Below are 18,642 nucleotides of genomic sequence, written 5' to 3' on the forward strand. Positions count from 1 at the left end.
CTTCATAATATTTCAAAACTAAAGTATAGAGAAGTTAACCAATTTGTCCTATCCCACAGTGATTTAATAATGTCCAAGCTAGCACTGAGAACCTGGGTTCCTGTCTCCCTAGTCCAGTGTTCCTTCAAACCTTGGGCTTCCTTAGTGCTTCCCTCTGTGGCCTAAGGAAGTTTGGATCAAGGCACAAGTCCAACACTGAGCTTAGCAGAGAAGCTGTCTGCCTACATGCACCACATTGGCCATTGGGACCCATTAGTCTTGAGAGCCAATCATTGAGCCAGTATAGAAGATAAGGCATAGGGTGTGGGATTAGCTCTAGTGTATCACCTTTGAAGGGAGAGGGAAAGTAGATTGCAGCTCTGTGAGACAGGAAAGGTGTGCCAAGAACAGCCTGGGAGCAGGTAACTGGAATGTGTATTTTTTTACTCAAACAATAAACTTGTCAAGAGAGGCTCAGCCTTTGGAGCTGAAGGAAAGGGTGGAGGCAGTACAACATCTCACCTGAAGGTAGTAGTGTCACTACAGCCACTTGCAGAGTGTAGGGTCATGTTGGGATTGATGAGAACCAGTCTCTGTTTTATAGGGCACATACTTAGGCTAAATGACCTGCCCTAGACACTAAATAATCACAGACAGGGGAGCATGTACACAGCAATGATTGTTATTCACGTCTGGGAAGTTTGCTATTTTATAAGTCCTTCCTAGAGCAGAGACAATTTTGATTTTTAAGGTCTTGTTAAAATCTGCCAGGACCACCTGCCTCTAATCCCTCCTGGGAAAAATAAAGAATGGAGTGTTCCCTCTAGCGAAATGATTCTGTGCCTACAAAGGGACCGAGCATGTTATGATGATCTTCTTGTTAATTCTGCTGACTTGTGAACCTGAGGTCTTGGATCTTCTCGATCTCAGCCTGTCCCACGGTCCTACCATGGGGTCTCCCAGAGACGCCGACTGGCACAAACTAAATGTAGTTCAGAATTCCACGGAGGCTGGAATACACAAGCTAATGCATTAAACATCACAAAATTCTGGGGTGTAAACTGGACTGTTTAGCTTCACATTTGAATTCCCTACCCTAAAGAAATGCAGTGAACCTAGTAGCAGAAGTCTAGGATATACATACATTCTTAGATATTTTATATTCTTATATATATGGAAGGTGGAAGATTTGAGTGAAATATCAAACAACAGCAAGAAAAGGAATGTGTAAAGTTGGAGATAATTACTTTTTTCTCTTTGCTAGTCTTTTCCCCAGTCACTGTGTTATTGCTTTGGTATGTTCCTTTTGTTCGCATTTAAAAAAAGAAAGTAGGAAAGAATGGGAAAGCAGTTAATGTATTACCTAATAGAAGAAATTAGTTACTCTAGAAATGATCTTAACATGGCTGTTATTCTAAGGCAGGCACCCTTCAGTCAGGAATCCTGTAAGGTTTGTGGCTGTCAGCCATCTGAAATGCATTAGAAAATCAGCCTCGTACCCAGCCTTCACACTTTCCACCAGGTCTGTGATAGGCAGACGAGGGGAACAGTACTCAGCAGGTTGGTACTTGTCAAGTGAAGCTAGGACACCTTTCAGAGGAATTTAAATTGGATCAGGTTTTAACATTCATTGCTTTATCTTTGATATACTCCCAGGGAGTTATAATTAGAGGCATATGAAAGAGAAATAACCTGAAAAAAATTGCTGATGGGTGAACTCTACACGTAGGTATACGTTTAAAAAATTCTTTTTGATACAGTGACATACACTTATATGACATCCTTGTCCCTTTCAGACATATTCCAGAAAGACAGATACCCTTGACCACAGAAGTTGTTTTTTCTTTAATTTTTATATTTTGAGAGAGAGAGAGAGAGAGAGAGAGAGAGAATGAGTGGGGAAGGGGCAGAGAGAGAGGGAGACAAAGAATCCACAGCAGGCTCCAGGCTCTGAGCTGTCAGCACAGAGCCCGATAAGGGGCTCGAACTCACAGACTGTGAGATCATGACCTGAGCTAAAGTCAGACGTCTAACTAACTGAACCACCCAGGCTCCCCGTACAGAAGTTTTAAAAAACAGTTTGATGGAGGCTTCCCAATACAGAGTCATATTAGGTAACTGCTTATATGATAGGACTTCAGGGATTCCTTCACCAGCCACCCCCCCCATATGGTATTACCCTCAGTCATACACCTAAAGTTCTAAAATCCCCATAGGAAAAGACATTTTGAAACTGAGAAGCCATGACTGTCTTTACAAAGACAGTCTTTTATGCTCTGAAACAAATCAATTTAGATAACACAGCAAAAGCAGGAGAATACGGCATGTTTTAGATCTTTGTATAACAACGTGGGAAAATTTCCATTTTCCATCCTTGCCTGCTAGATAGATCCACTCTTTTTTTTTTTTTAATTTTTTTTTTCAACGTTTATTCATTTTTGGGACAGAGAGAGACAGAGCACGAACGGGGGAGGGGCAGAGAGAGAGGGAGACACAGAATCGGAAACAGGCTCCAGGCTCCGAGCCATCAGCCCAGAGCCCGACGCGGGGCTCGAACTCACGGACCGCGAGATCGTGACCTGGCTGAAGCCAGACGCTCAACCGACTGCGCCACCCAGGCGCCCCTAGATAGATCCACTCTTAATGAGAAGTCTATAAAATCATTTTGCTTTGTTACAGAAAATATGTATGCTAATAGTTTTTTTTCTTTTCCCTTTTTTCCCCATATCTATGTGTGTTAGGAGAGGGGGCTGTGCCTACTTCTCCTTTTAAGTGTTGAGAGCTCTTATGCTCATGATCACCCTATCATTACTTTTTCATATTTTCTGAATTCAGAGAAGGGTGGAAAGTAATATTGATAGACTAAAATGCTACTCTTGCAGGAATGGTGGTTGATTTCTAAAGAGTTGGAATCAAGGATTCAGTGTGCTCAGGTTCTTTGGATCAAGGTTGTTACCCCATGTAAAAGGTTCCCAGAAAGGAGGAGCAAATGGGATGCTTGAGATAGAATAAGTTTCTGTCATCCTTGGCCAACCAGCAGGCTACTGCTTCAGGCCTGTCCCAGTGGAGTCAGTGGGGAGACACGGTGTTGACCATGGACAGCTCCATTTTTGGATCACTAACCCATGAGGATGTACAATATTCAGACCTGAATTTACCTCCTGAGTCTCCTTTCATTTTTCCATGGCTTCATTTAAAAAACTTTGACCCATATTCTGCCGTCTGTGCTTCTTCCCTTTTCTCTTCCCAACCCACAATTCACTCTTTTCTAATTCAGTAGAATATATACTATGCCAGTAGACTATATACTAAACTTTGGGTTCATAAAAGAAAAAAAAAAAACCTTGCAAATACCAGTTTCGTTAAAGGTGAATTGACTCTGTGGTCAGGAAGTGATTATTAAAACTCCTTGCTACTTAGTACCTAAAATATCACTATCCAATCTGTATACCTCCATTTTAAGGAAATGACCCATAGGCCCTGCAGATTCATTACATGAGGTGGGGCTAGAACACATCATACACAAGAGCTGATTTAAATTCTTTCTTATGAAGAGGTAATGACTCAAAATTCCTTGGCTGAATTTCATGCATATCCATTTAATCAATAATGTGCTTTGGGAACAGTGATAAAGTATCATTAATCTTAGTTTTCACATGCATAAAATGAGAATAGTAACTTATAAAATAGTTTCAAAGATTTATTAATTTGAGGTAATGTAAGTAAAGTGTCTGGCACCATCTTGGGATAGGGTAGATGTTTAATTAATGCACGTACCTTTTCCCCTTGTTGGACTATATGCTCTGTGAAGAATAGATTTATGTTTTTTGTTCCTTCTGTGGCTTCCCACAGTACATTACAGTGATCTACCTATGGCAGTTAATGTTTACTGAATGATGCTATCTGATTAATATGGAATTCAGCAAATGAAGGCAAGTGGTTGGCTGGCCCCAGCCGCTGTGGAGTTAGCAGTTGTGTACCTTTCAGAACAGAAGCACCCAGGGGAAGCATGATGTCTATTGCAGACATGAACACCAATGTGTGATTCAAGTTAAGCACTAACAGGAGACTGCAAGGTTTTTGTTCTAATGCTGAGCTTCTGCTATGATTTGATTCTAGTTAGAGTCAGGACAAGGGCAGTACAAATGAAAGACTAGAAGAATTTATTGACTGAGGAGATGTAATCTATAGATTTATGGTGAGATGGATGCAACTTGATTTGTAGAGAAAAATTTTACATACCCCTTAATGGCACTAAGTTCTAGGTTAAAGGATATCCAGAATCCTCAGGAAAGACTGCTAAGTTTCTGACACAGTAGTGAAACCTTGTAAATCATGGAGACCTATGCTATGTCCTGCTCAAAGATACCGACTAAATAAGAGCAAACATAAGAGGCTAAGTAAGCAGTATATGAACATTATTTGTAATAGGAGGGGTCATTTGGGGTTCCTGAGTAGTTCAGTCAGTTAAGCATCTGACTCTTGATTTTGACTCAGGTCATGATCTCACGGTTTGTGAGTTCGAGCCCTGCACCGGGCTCTGTGCTGGCAGTGCAGAGCCTGCATGGGATTCTCTCTCTTTCCTTCCCTCTACCCCTCCCCTGCTTGCTTTCTCTCACTCTCTATCTCCCTAAAAATAAATACATAAATAAACCTTTTTTGAAAATTAAAAAAAAAAGGATTTGAGTTCATCCAAGTTGTGTGGCAGTGAGAACTTGGAGTTCATTATCGTTGGATGAGCATCAAGTGTAGTTGAGAACCTTGTATGTTTCCTATGTCTCTTCTGAAGGTGGCCCAGGAAGGGACCTAAACCCTTCTGCATATTTTATGTTGACTAATTAATGACATAGACTTGTAGGTACGAAGTATGGCAGAAGCCATCTTTTGTTTTAATTGTCCCTGACCTTAATATTTTCAATGCCATGATCATGAATGTGGTCTCTAATTGGCTGAATGATGCCTTCTCCTATGTGGCTGATCATCAAAGTAAGAATCAAAGACTCTTTTTTAAAAAGAGCTCTTTCCTCTCTCTCTCAAAATAAACACATAGACTTAAAGTTGAACCTGTGTGGCTCATTTGGTTAAGTCTGACTCTTAGTTTTGGCCCAACTCATGATCTCACAGTTCATGGGATCGAGCTCTACATTGGGCTCTGCACTGACAGCACTAAGCCTGCTGGGATTCTCTATCTCTCTCTGGCCCTCCCCAGCTTGCATGTGCTCTCTCTCTCTCTCTCTCTTTCTCTCTCAAAATAAATAAATAAACTTAAAAAAATAAATAAAAGGACTTCATAGGTTAGCCCTAGACCAAGAAAACCCAAAAAGAGCATTTGAGGTGGTTTATCTAAAATACTTTCCCAGCCCTGTAATATTCTAAGGAAGCGTGGCTCCCTTTTATGGCCTAAAACCATGTGTCCATTAGTTCACACCTCCTTGGTTGTGCAGTTTTACAGGAGTGAATCTTTTGCCCACTACACCTTGAGCTTTGTAACCTTTCATTTCATTACTATTGGTGGGAAAATAGGCATGGCTTTGGAAAATATGGGAGAGAGATACACCTGGCTTTGTGACCTCTCATGGTCCCTAATTTGTTCTTCTCCTTGACTCTTGTGGGAATAGTAGTAGGGTATCTAACTCTCAGGCTGGGCATTCAGTGTTTTCAAGCTCTCTATTTTCCTATCAAAGTCTGTCTGTCTGCTGTTTCTCTCTTTTAACTCACCCAAAGGAATAAGTGAATAATTCCCTAAAATGTTATCACCCGATAAGACTGGTTTCATTAAAAAGAAGGAATTAAAAGAATTAAATTGGTTAACAGAATTTGATGTGTTAGAGAATGGAAGTTAAAATATGAGGTCCATGGAAAGCAGGCATAGCCTTTAGAAGAGACATGGTAGGGCACCTTAGTGTCTCAGTTGGTTGAGCATCCAACTTTGGCTCAGGTCATGATCTCACTGTTCATGAGTTCAAGCCCTGCATTGGGCTCTGTGCTGACAGCTCAGAGCCTGGATCCTGCTTTGGATTTTCTGTCTCCCTCTGTCTCTGCCCCTCCCCCACTTGCATTTTCTCTCTCTCCCCCAAAAATAAAAATATTTTTAAAAAATTAAGAAAAAATTTCAGAAGTGACATGTAATAAAGGCCAGAGATTAAAAACTCATAGACTAAAGAGTTGTATCTAGTTCTCAGTCTCATTTTTTCTTTAATTTTAGGACACTTTGTTTTTTAAAAATGATAAATTAGTTAAAAATGGAGAGATTTCATATAAAAACAAAACACAACTTGGATTTCTGTCTCCTTAGATAAATTCCACATTCCCTCATGGCAGCAGCCAATGGAAACAGGATTATGGCCACCTGTTACAGAGCAAGCATACATCTTCCATTTCACCACACAACTCAGGACTCCTTACAGTTGTACAATTGACTCATTTCCCTCAGTTTGTACCTGATTGACTCTTGCAACACTGAGTTTATGACTCTGTAAGCTTATAGAGTCAAAGGCCCATATATTTCCTTATTACAGGTGACGTTGGGCTGTGGTCCCACAATACATTTTTTTTTTTAAACTGAATAATAGTCCAGGGACCCATGTCTAGCCAAGGTGAGGAATGCAGTCCAAAGAGATGCTGTGTTTACAAGGAAGGCTGACCTGGAATGTAATGTCAAGGAAGGGATACAGGGAAATCTCCGGGCATAAAGCTGTCAATTTCTTAGTTACCAGGGATATGCCAAAATGTAGATGTATTTCAACTTAATGTGGAATAAGCAAAATGTCAAAAACAACAGAAAAAATAAAATGTGGATTTATCTATGTTAGGCTATTTCTGTGAGTCTTCATTTATTTCTATTGGTTTATTGATGCCATTGGACCAGTGCTACTTGCTACTCCATTTGATTGTGTGTTTGTGTATGGCCTCTCCAAGATTGTTAAGTCTTGGAAGACAGAGTCTCTGCTCTAGTTCTTTTCCATTTTCCCTTTCTTTTTGTATCCCCCTACCCCATTTCCCATAAAAGAAAACACCTTGAAATCATACACCTTTTAGGACTACAGAGATTCAAATAAAAGTTTTATCTCTTTTCTAGTTGCTGCTGGTGTTTTGTTTTGTTTTGTTTTGTTTTGTTTTGTTTTGTTTGTTTTGATGGATAAAGTTGAATCCTGTGAAACTTTTTTTCTTTTCTTCTCAGGATTTAGAATGAGGCAGCGCCATGTCCTCATGGAATCCACAGGGCCTGCGGGCCACTGCCCTCATTTGGTGGAGTCTGTTCCTTGTGAGGATCCAATGTGTTACCGATGGCTGATGTCTGAAGGTGTCTGTATCCCCGATCATGGAAAATGTGGCCGAGGACATCGCATCCTGAAGGCTGTGTGCCAGAATGACCGAGGTATGAGGCAAAGACATATGTGTTGTTAAGTGAGAGCTGCCCTATTACTATTACACGTCACTGCTCTCAAACAGGTCGTTTTCCCAAGGGAGGGAAACAGCTTTCCTATCCTTGAATACTTATGTTGAAGCCACGTGCTAAATTGCTGCAAAGTAAGCAGTCTTGAGTTAATGTGAGGCCACATAGTCCAAAAGAAAAGTATATGATTATGCCTCAGTGCAACACAGTGAAGCTAGAGATTTCTGTGCAGTTCTTAATTTATCAAGACAAATAGAATACAGAATTCCTCTGGGTAGTTTTCAACTTATCAATACCAAACAAGTTTTATTTGCCTTTTTTGAGGTCGATATGTAACATGCTTTTATATATTTTTAACAAATATTACCTTGTAAAGATTCCAGGGCTACAATTCTCTCCAAGTTAAGGGAAAAAAAATACTAAGCTATATCTTTTCATTTATGGAACATTCAACTACACTCAGTTCTAGACATAATACTGACATTTCTAAAGAACCGTTTTAAAATCTAAATTGTCAAGATTTGCAAAACTGTTAACAGTGGTGTCTTTGCTTCATTGTCAAGCTTCTAGTACAATGGTTGTTTGAAATGAAGGGTGATTTAGAAAACATGTAAGTCACATGGAAATGAGGGAAGTGACATTTGTAAACCTTTATCCTACAGTTAAAAAAAATCAGTCTCTTGGAAGAATATTGGTATGTTTATTAATCCCATTTATAATGCTCTTGATGGGTGGAGGGAAACGTTTTGACTTATGGAGTGAAGTAATCCATAGAATAGAAGGAAATTACAAAGTGGATTCAGAGTGGCTATTTGCATCCACACAGGGTTGACATTCAGCAATGGTTTCCTTGTTTCCCTCCTTCTTGTCTCCCCCTGCAGCCCTCTTTCTCTCCCTCTCTTCCTGCCCTTACCTCTCTCACTTTCTTCTTTCTTTCCTTCTCTAATCTTCCTTTCCTCCTGCTTTTGATCTGATTTCTTTCTTTCTTTCTTTCTTTCTTTCTTTCTTTCTTTCTTTCTTTCCCACCACCATAATTAGCAGATAGACATTTTGTCAGGCAGTGTAATCACTTATCTCATGAAAGGTATTTGTTTAATTAGAGGTCAACAACAGGCTGTATTAACTACATCCTTTTTGACTAAGTTGTTAAAACTAATAGTGGCTTCTAACATAACCAAATAATTTTTGAATTGTGGTAATATATGTACAACTTATTAACAGAGGCAAATAAGATCACTGTGGTATTGCTTTTCTTTGATTTCAGGAAGAGTAGTATAGAGGTTTAAACCTGGAGTCTAAATCAGCCAGGTTGGAATTTCAAGTCTGCTACTCCCCTGCTAGATGAACTCAGGAAAATTAATTAACTTGTGGAGGCATCCTTTCCTTCAGACTTAAAATAGGGGTAATAAAATCTACCTCTCACTGATTGTGAGAGTTAAACTGGTTATATAAAAGTGATTAGTGAAGTGTCTGGCACATAACCACTCAAAATAAGCTATAAGATTATTTTTCTTATAATACACATTTATTACTGTTCTCTGCCCTGGGGGAATTGTGCAAAGAGCATTCTTATATAATATGAAAATAATGATGAGTATTAGAATAACCATATCACTTCTTCCTCCCAACCTCCAGCTGTGGAATCAAAAAGATGCTTTGTGTGGTTGAGTCCCAAAGACAAATTACTGTCAGGCTTTGTCATCTCACGGCAGGTATTAGAGGCTTGTCATGATGTATTATGTCTATAGGGCTGGGGAGTTTTTCACAATTTCACAATCTGTGTCTTCTGTAGTATTGCAGAGTGTGATATTGTGATTTATAATTAGAAATACATATTCTTCCCATTTCCGGTGCAGAGCTGCTAAAACTCTTGGAACTTCCTGAGCAAAAAGAGCAATGGGAGCATCTTTTGTTACACTTGGTCTTTTGTCCTCAATTCCTGAAGTTGCTTCTGTAAAGGTGAAATGGGCGTGTTATTACTCAAAAACAAAAACAAAAAAAAGAGAAAGAAATGAGTGTGTTGTTATTCATAACAAGCCCCATTCTCCCACATTTGGGTTTATGGTAATGAGGTGATTTGTGGAAAGCACCTAAGGATGAGAGCTGGTTGCCAGAGGAGCCAACCAAATAGAGGGTTGGAACTTTCAGTCTCACCCCCTGATTGCCAGGGAGGGGAGAGAGGGGAGGTTGAATCAAACACCAATGGTCAATGATTTAATGACTTGTGCATATGTAAAGAAACCTCCATAAAAAATAAAAAAAAATAATAATAAAAAGAATTGGGGGTCTGGAGAACTTCCAGGTTGGTGAACACTGTGGAGATTTGTGGAAAGTGGCAATGGAAATTCCACGCCCTTTCCCCATATCTCACCCTATTCATCTCTTCCACCTGGCTGTTCCTGAATTACATCTTTCACAGTCAACCAGTCATGTAGTAAGGGTCATGTAGTAAGTAAAACAGATTTCCTGAGTTCTGTGAGCCACTCTGGCAAATTAATCAAAGCCAAAGAGGGGGTTGTGGGAAACCCAAATTTGTAGCTGGTTGGTTAGAAGCATAGCTCACCTGGGCTTACAGTTGACCTCTGAAGAGGAGGGTGGTCTTGTAGGACCAAGACTTTTCCCTGTGGAATCTGATGCTATTTCTGGGTGATGTCAGAACTGAGTTGAATATTAGGGCGTCCAGTTGGTGTTGGAGAATTCCGTGGTGTGGTGTGGGGAAATTGTCCCACCTCCCCCAACACACACATACTGTCCCACTGAAAATGGATGCAGAATCCTTTCTACAGAGATATCCATTTTACCATTGTATAGCATTTCTAGAGTTTTATTGCTTATCCCTATGAAATGGCTAATTTTCAACATTGACCTAACTGTTGATTTCTATGGGGAAAAGTAGAAATTACTACTGGTTCATATCAATTCCATGAAGTCTTTATGGTGTTTACATACTTGGATGGCTCCTTAATCATTTGTGGGGTATCAGCCATAGTCATGGTTACAAGAACATGCTAGCCTGGTAGCTGAAGTAGTCTTTTGTCCAGTGAGAAATTGAAAATGTGGTCTGGTTGCACATTTCGCAATTCAGCTTCTTTGAGATTCTGGTTAATTTATGATAGAAGTTGAACAGAAAATTGCTTCTCTTTAACTCTCTGCATATTATCATGGTCTTTCCGTATCTGCAGGAACTGCCAGAACTGTTGACACTCATTTAAATGCTTGGAGAAGGGAAAAAAACGGTTGAGATATATTTAATAAGTCAGCTGTCATTTTTTTCTAGTAACATTTGGTAGTTTTCTTTTCATCTTTCTGAATTTATTATTGTTTTATATGCCCTTTATTTCACAATTTATTTAGAGTTAACTGGATAAGACCAAAATAAGTATCTTCATTTTGGTAAACAAACAAAGAAATAAACAAAACAAAACAAATTCATATTAGATCTAATCAGACTTAAGTCCTGCTATAATTTGCAAGGGTAACTTTTTCATATATATATATATATATATATATATATATATATATATATGGTATGTGCACATATGTATATGATATGTACATACACACACACACGTGTGTGTGTGTGTGTGTGTGTGTGTGTGTGTATAACATTGAAACCCCTTGCAAAATATCTATAACCCATTCAGATTGTGGAACCAAGAGATTTCCACATAGCCATGATCAGGATTCTGTAGGCCTCTTCAAAGTGTCTTCTTGGGCATTTGTGCCACTAGAAAGAATATTTGTCTTCCCCAGAAGTGTGTTTAAATAATTAGTTTAGGGGCACCTGAGTGGCTCAGTCATTTGAATGTCCCGACTCTTGATTTTCATTTAGGTCATGATCCCAGGGTCGTGGGATTGAGCCCTGTGTTGGGCTCCTCACTGAGTGTGGAGCCTATTTAAGATTCTCTCTCTCTCTGCCCCTCTCCACCTCTCATGCTCTCTCTCTGTCTCTTTCTCAAATTAAAAAAAAATTAGTTTGGAGCCTTTGAAAATCTACAATCTCTGTCACATTGAAGCCAGTAAGTAGCAATTTGAGATAACCAAAATTTGTGGGCTAGTTTAAGAATGTAATCGACTTTAGACTATCAAAGATCCAAGTAGTCATTTATGAATTTCTACAGTCTGTGTAGAGGTATGTTTTGACTCATGCTCTACTTTGATTTATTAGTGATACTGTCCCGTCTTACTGAAGTTACTATTTCTCATCCAGCCTTTGAATGTAGCAAATAATGGGTTAGTAATACTTATTTTTAGGAAGAAAATTGTATAAAAGATTGCACGAATGAGTATTCTGATTTGTATCTGATTTCTAATACTTTGAGTGGTCGATGAACTTTGATTTCTTTCCTCTGCACAACATCTTATCACTAATCTGGGTCAATAGAAGTCTACTGAGTATAGAATATACATAGGTTTTTCTTGTCTCATTGACAAGCAGGTTTCCTGCAAGTCAAAGTAGACATTTGAAAGTAAATGGACTGTGATGCAAACTGGATGCCCAACCTACTTCTCCTTTAGATTATCGGGTTAATATGCTGGGTTTTAAACTTTGTTTCTCAAATGCGTAACTAGTTCATTGTTGCCAGGTTTCACTGGCAGTTGATGAAGGTGTACCACTATATACCATCTTCCCAGAGTAGGTTGGGAAAATCCCCATAATGCTAGGGCAGTGGACAGCATTCCTAGTGACTGACATATGATCACTATTTATCATCTTTCATGTCTCTGTAATGCAAAGTGGACAGATGACATCACAGGGACAATGGATAAACACCAGACTGTCTATTAGGCAGTCACACCTTGAGTACTCACCAAGTGCTTTGCTCCATAATTTGCAGAGTAGGTTATCTTGAGAAAAAAAAAAAGTGTATATTTCAGCAAACATCTTTATTTGGAGGTAATGCGGTGTACATTCTGTACTTGGAAAAAGCAAATACCCGTGTTGGTATAACACAGAGTATTAATACATTAAGAAGAACAAAGTTCACATGTTGACAGGTACATCGAACTAGGGTTCTCCAGTGTTACTGGAATGCCCCCTTGCATAGAGGGATACTTATTTTTCAGTTGCGCTAGATTTTCTCCATGCAAATATTTTCCTTAAGTGGTGTATATATTTGCACAGAAAGCTTGGGGAATGATTTTCAATCATTAAGGTTACTTTGCTTTTCATTTCAGAGGCATTTTTCTGTGAGTTATTGCCTTGCATCATTAACCTTGGACAATCCAAAAATGTGATATTTAATCTTGGATAAAATGGCATGTGCTCATAAGCATGTGCTTATAAGTACCCATAGGATGACTTTAATTGGTAGAAAGCATGCTAGGTTAATCATTTAACTGAAGTGAGTTAATTTTTTTTAATGTTTTTAAATCTATGATTGAATTGGAAGTTTTGTTTTATTTATTTTTTTATCTTTAAATCTCAAGAAATGTTCTTTAGGTTAGCTTTGAAAAGAAGGTCAAACTCCATTCAGATAACAAGTTATTCATTGGAATTCTAAATAAAACCCCTTTTGTGGTTTCAAGTACTATTTTCTAAACCCTTTGATCATGTTGTGTGTCATTTTGGTCATCGAGCACTGCTTTACTTCTCTTCTATGCTTCTTCTTTGTCTTACAAGGTTTTCTAACTGCTATTTTAGCACAATATTTATTTTCTTATATTTTAGGAAGACAAAAGAATAAATTATCGGTGAGATATTTCTTTGCCACACAAGTACTAGTCTGTGGTCTATCAACCTGTTAAAGAGACTCTACATATTAGAGCCACCACAGAGATTACACAGCCTCAAAATAAATTTCAAATAAAATTTTTCTGAAAGTTGTGAGCACTTTCATGGAAATAAGTATGTAGCTAATTAAGATGTGCATTTTGGAAGGGATAAGAGTAATTTTAATTGTTTTAAGTTATAAGAAAGAAACTATTATTTTCATCTTATGTTATTTTTATTTGTTTCTGTTTTGAGCAGAAACACACACACACACACAAACACTTATACACACACATACACACACTTACCTTTGCATAAGGTTTGGAAATTTAAAAACTGTATTGCCAGGAGTTCAGAGGGATCGAAGGATAGGGAAATAAATATGGACATGCATTTTATATTAGCAGTGCAAATCCAGAGACAGCCTTTTTGAAACAGCTAAACTTAGCATGCACTGTTGTTTCCTGCTCAGACCCTCTCAGCCATTTACCATTTCTGTGTATATCAGCCCCCAAGTTCCAGCTGACATGACTTGCTTCTGTTTGCCTGGGGAATTTCTCTGCCCACAGAAGTGCAGTCAGCAGTGCCAGGGAATTAACAGTCCCAGGGAGCAGCCTTCAACCCATGATTGGGAGTTGTAAAAATCATTGCCCTTGCCTTTCAGATGGGATAACGTTGAGATGTATGTTCTGTGCTGTTTCCGAGAGCTCCCACTGAGAGGAAGCTCCACCTACTCATCATGGTGACTTCCTTTGATCACACACCCTCTCTCAGCCTCCTTCCCTGTCTCATCCCCTACTGTTGCACTCACTGGTTCTCTGGCGTAACTCCCCAATAAACACTTGCCCAAGAATCTTTGTCAAAGGGTTTATTGTGGTACGACTCAAACTGAAACAAGAATGTGTGAAAAGATATTTCATGGATCCATTCCTGCAGCAGATAGAGGATCCAATTCCAGTCGTACCATGTCGATAATATTTAAAGAAACGACTTCCTTGGAAGAGATGATACTGCCAATCATGAGATCCCATTCAATACTTTGAACAACCCTCACTATTTACAGTTATTTGGTAATATCAGATGGCTTCAGTATACTGCTTCTGCACCCCTCCCCCATCCTTTGAAAGCATAAAACCATTAGTGAATCCCATTTCTTTACCAGTTAGACAATACTAGTAACTTATACAATCCTCCTGAGTCTTGTTTTCCAACAATTGAGTTATTTTATGACTCTCAGGGGAAGGCTAGCTAGGTTATTCATGTTTTCATTTTATAGTGGATTCCAGAGTGTATTGGAATATTTCTAAATAAGGACAAGAGAAAAACAGAGGTCTTTGGAATGTTAAAGGAATTATTTGTGTAGGAAAATTGGGTCTGAAGTGTTTGGGGAGCATATTTCTCTATCTCCTTTGTTGTAGATCAGTCATTCAAAAACTACAGTGTGAAAATCCCCCAGTGGGATTATAAAAACACTAGTCATCAGAGAAATGCAAATCAAAGCAACAATGAGTTATCCCCTTACACCTGTCAGCTTGGCTAATAACAAAAAGAAGAAATAACAAGTGTGGGTGAGGTTTTGGAGAAAAGGGAACCCTTGTGCCTTGTTGGTGGGAATGTAAACTGGTACAACCACTGTGGAAAACACTATGGAGGTTCCTCAAAAAATTAGAAATAGACTGACCATGGGATTCAGTAATTCTGCTACTGGGTTTTTACCCAAAGAAAACAAAAACACTAATTTGAACAGATATATGCATCTCTGTGTTTATGGCAGCATTATTTACAATAGTCAAGATATGAAAGCAACCCAAGTATCCATTAATAGATGAATGGATAAAGATATGATATATATATGCAATGGATTATTACTCAACCAGAAAGAGGAATGAGATCTTGCCATTTGCAACAGCATGGATGTACCTATTATGTTAAGTGAAATACTTCAGGCAGAGAAAGACAAATACCATATGGTTTTACTTATATATGGAATTCAAAAAAAAACAAAACAAAACAATCAAAAACAGACCTATAAGTACCAAGAACAAACTGCTGGTTGCCAGAGGGGAAGGGATGGGAGGATGGGGAAAATGGGTGAAGAGGAGTGAGGGGAACAGGCTTCAGTTATGGAATGAGTAAGTCATGGGGATGAAGGGTACAGCACAGGGAATATAGTCAATGGTATTTTAATAGTGTTGTGTGATGACCAATGGTAGCTGCACTTGTGATAAGCATAGCATAACTAATAGACTTGTCAAATCACTATGTTGTACACCTGAAACTATTGTAACATTATGTGTCAACTGTACTTCAATTAAAAAACAACACACAAATGGAGTGGCCCCCACTCCAGAGTTTCTGATTCTGTTGGTCTGAGATGCGGCTAGGGATCTGTATTTCTAATAAGTTTCCAGGTGATGCTGATGGTGATGGTTGAGGGACCACACCTTGAGAAGCACTGCTCTAGGCAGACGGGGGCCTATAGGCAACCTCATAATGTTTGTGTATAACAGAAGTAGGCTACAGCAGTGACAGATATGTCTTATACTTAGAATCAACAATAGTATTGATTCTAATCTGTTGTTTCTTGTTTCCTGCTGGGGAAGTTATTCTTGAAATCTATGAAATATATTACTGTCTTTCCAGAAGCAAGCAGTGAGTAAATATTCTTTTATTTCTTTATTGTTACCTAGATGGATTACTAAAAGATCAAATAGTGGAAAGCAATAGTGTACTCTTGCAGAAACAGAAGACACATAATATGTGAGATGAGTTATTTAGGTTTAGAGGAGAGAATTTTCATTTTCAGCAAGCTATCTTTTTCAGACCACCGACTGGTAGCAGTTTGGTGTCAGTGTCCTTACTGAGGGAAGTGTGGTGATGACAAATACGTTGTATTAAATTTTGAAATGAACCTGACTTTGCAGTTGAAAGTGCCAATAAGATCAGGCTGCTATTCACGCTACAGGAATCAGACTGCAAAAGAGATTAAATTTGAGAGTTCCTGTAGCCAAGTTCTGCATTCCCTTTCATTTAGATGTCTTGCAGTGAAATTAAAGGTGAAATTTTAATAATGCTTGGCAATGAGGGAATCCAAAAGAGAAAAATAGAGACTTGTTCTAATCAGTTTCCCTATCCATGTTTGATGGGAAGGTGGGAGTAGATGTAAATGGTGAATCAATTTAAATGTTAAAGAGAGAGGAACTGCAGTGAGGCTTAAATATATTTACTGTACGTTGCCTGTCGATAAACAGATATTGTATTTTGAATTACTTCCTCTTTCTACCCTGGTAAATACTTAGACATTGCAAGTTAGCTTTTGTCTTTTTACTCTGTTACCAAGGTTCCCAAGGACATGACTGTGTTAACATCACTACCCCATTAACTATAGTCTGATTTTTCCAGATTTTAATATTTGGAAATACCTGAAAAGCAATTGCTTCCTGAGTGTGCCTGTGTGTCTCATAGAAAGGCTGTCTCTTTTTTCTATCTCTTCTGAAATTCTCAATGGCTGTCTACTTTCTGTTCCCGGTCCATAGGATTTGAAAACCAAAACAAATCATAGATTGTACTGATTCTTCAAAATATAGTGCATATGATTAAATAGTCAACCTGACCTTCCAATGGGAATTAATGTGAGACTGTCACCCTTGCCATTACTTTCGATTTTCTGGGCAAGCTCTGAGTTTCCCTATTGCATTGTATATTCTACTAGTGTTACTAACAGGGATTAGTTAGCATTAGTCACAGGGATATAACTTTGTTTTCTCATTCTGAAATGCATTTTAAAGTGTCATTTGGCTGTTTCATATGGCCTTTGGCTGGTAACTCCTGACATAGCATCTCCCCACTTTTCCCTCTATGTAGACATAGGAAAAGTAAGGTATGTGGATTAAAACACATTTCTCATATGCTGGAGTGATTTTCACTGATAGGATCACCAATATGACTAGATTAGGAAATGCAATCACAGGCTTACCTGTGCTGTACCCATCTGAGTGTTTTAGGGAAAATATAATGAAAGAAATCTCTCCTGGAAAGGCCTATCCATCCCATGCAAAATCAATTAGAAGGAAATTTTATTTAGGCTAGAAAAAATTTTACTTAGACTTTATAGTTAACTCTGAATTTCTAAATTGAAATAATTAGTACAGGTACTGTATCTAAGTGATTAATGAATCAAAGTTAAAAATTCATAGTGTATAAGCCTTTCTGCTGTGCTGTTCTTTCCATACTTACTGAGTTGAGTGTCTGCTATCCCAAAGAACTTGATCATTTTCCATGGAGAAATATCTAAGACGTAGAAATCAAAAATTATTTTAGAGAAATCATATATTTTACATCAAAGAAACACAAACTAAAGGGTAAAAAAGTGTTGAATGTTAATTTAGGGTTATCTTAAGAACATGGTATTTCCCTTAGTCCTGAGGTAGATTTCAGTCAACAACAGACATCTAGAAAATCCATAGCTCACACCAAGTGCTACTCTTACCTCTGTTACTTCTGTGGGAATTTGCCTCCAGTCACTTATTCGCCTGCCTTTGATGCTCATCTTCTTCTTCCTTTGTCTGATCTCACTCATTCCTTGAAAACCTGGATTAATGTCCTTTAGAAAACCATCTCTTCCCTACCATCCCACCTCTTTTAAGCTGTTCTGGACTCTCAGGTAAACATTACAGTTACCACCCACCTCAGATTATTTGTCAATTATGATAATCCTATTTCCTTGATAGATGGTTGGTTCAGAAATGTGCCAGGTTGAATCCATCTGAGCCAATGGGATGTGAGAAGAGGGACATGAAAAAAGAAGGGTGTTGTTTCAGTTGCTTCCCTGATCCATGGTTTGATCTACAGTTTATGTAGCTTCTGGATGAAAGCATTCCTGTGTGCAGTAGGAAAGACCTGTGAAGACACTCTGGGTCCTAGAGGACATTGTTGAGCCCATTAGTCAACAGTCTGAGCACTGGCTGTTAAGTAAGACTATATTTCCTTATTGTAAAAGCCAGTTTCTATTGGAGTTTATTTTAGCTGCTGCACAAGTCATTCTAAATGATGGGGTTCCTGTCTTCTGTGTTCTCATAACACTTTGTGGTTCAGTTATTAACGTCTTTACCACTTTATATTGAAATTATCTGCTCACTTGTCTTTTTCTTCCCGTTTGACTCTTAGTTTTTCAAGGGCAGAGACCTTGACTCATTCATCGTTTTATTCTTGGCATGATGCCAGAGTGTCTGGTGTATTAAGATGTATTCAATAAATATTTATAGAACTTAAAAGAGTCATTTCAGTCGATTTATACAACAGCCCAATTGGGATGTATTACTATTATTCCAGTTTTACTGATGAGAACATTGTAGCCCAGAAATGTTGATAGCCCAAAGTCACTCAACTAGCAAATTCGAACACCAGAAGTTTGAATTCCAGACCTAGGACTCCAAACCTGTACTTGTTCTGCTTCATCAGTGTCAGCAAATGCAGAGCACAGGCACCAGCAACATCAGCACTGCCGTGTCTCAGACTTGTGAAATAGCTTTCATCAGTTAAGATGTTATTTTGT

At 38.5% G+C, this 18,642-nt stretch overlaps 1 protein-coding gene across 2 annotated transcripts in view; it reads left to right on the plus strand.

Moving 5' to 3' along the window:
- Positions 1-18,642, plus strand: part of THSD7B (thrombospondin type 1 domain containing 7B) — a 1,583,569-nt gene that overhangs the window by 1,109,502 nt on the left and 455,425 nt on the right. For both annotated transcript variants that reach the window (XM_045479666.1, XM_045479668.1), the window contains one exon: positions 7,160-7,357. In XM_045479666.1, coding sequence (XP_045335622.1) covers positions 7,160-7,357 — 198 coding nt within the window. The remainder of the gene's footprint in view (positions 1-7,159; positions 7,358-18,642) is intronic.

This window comes from Leopardus geoffroyi, chromosome C1, assembly GCF_018350155.1.
Source record: "Leopardus geoffroyi isolate Oge1 chromosome C1, O.geoffroyi_Oge1_pat1.0, whole genome shotgun sequence".
NCBI lineage: Eukaryota > Metazoa > Chordata > Mammalia > Carnivora > Felidae > Leopardus > Leopardus geoffroyi.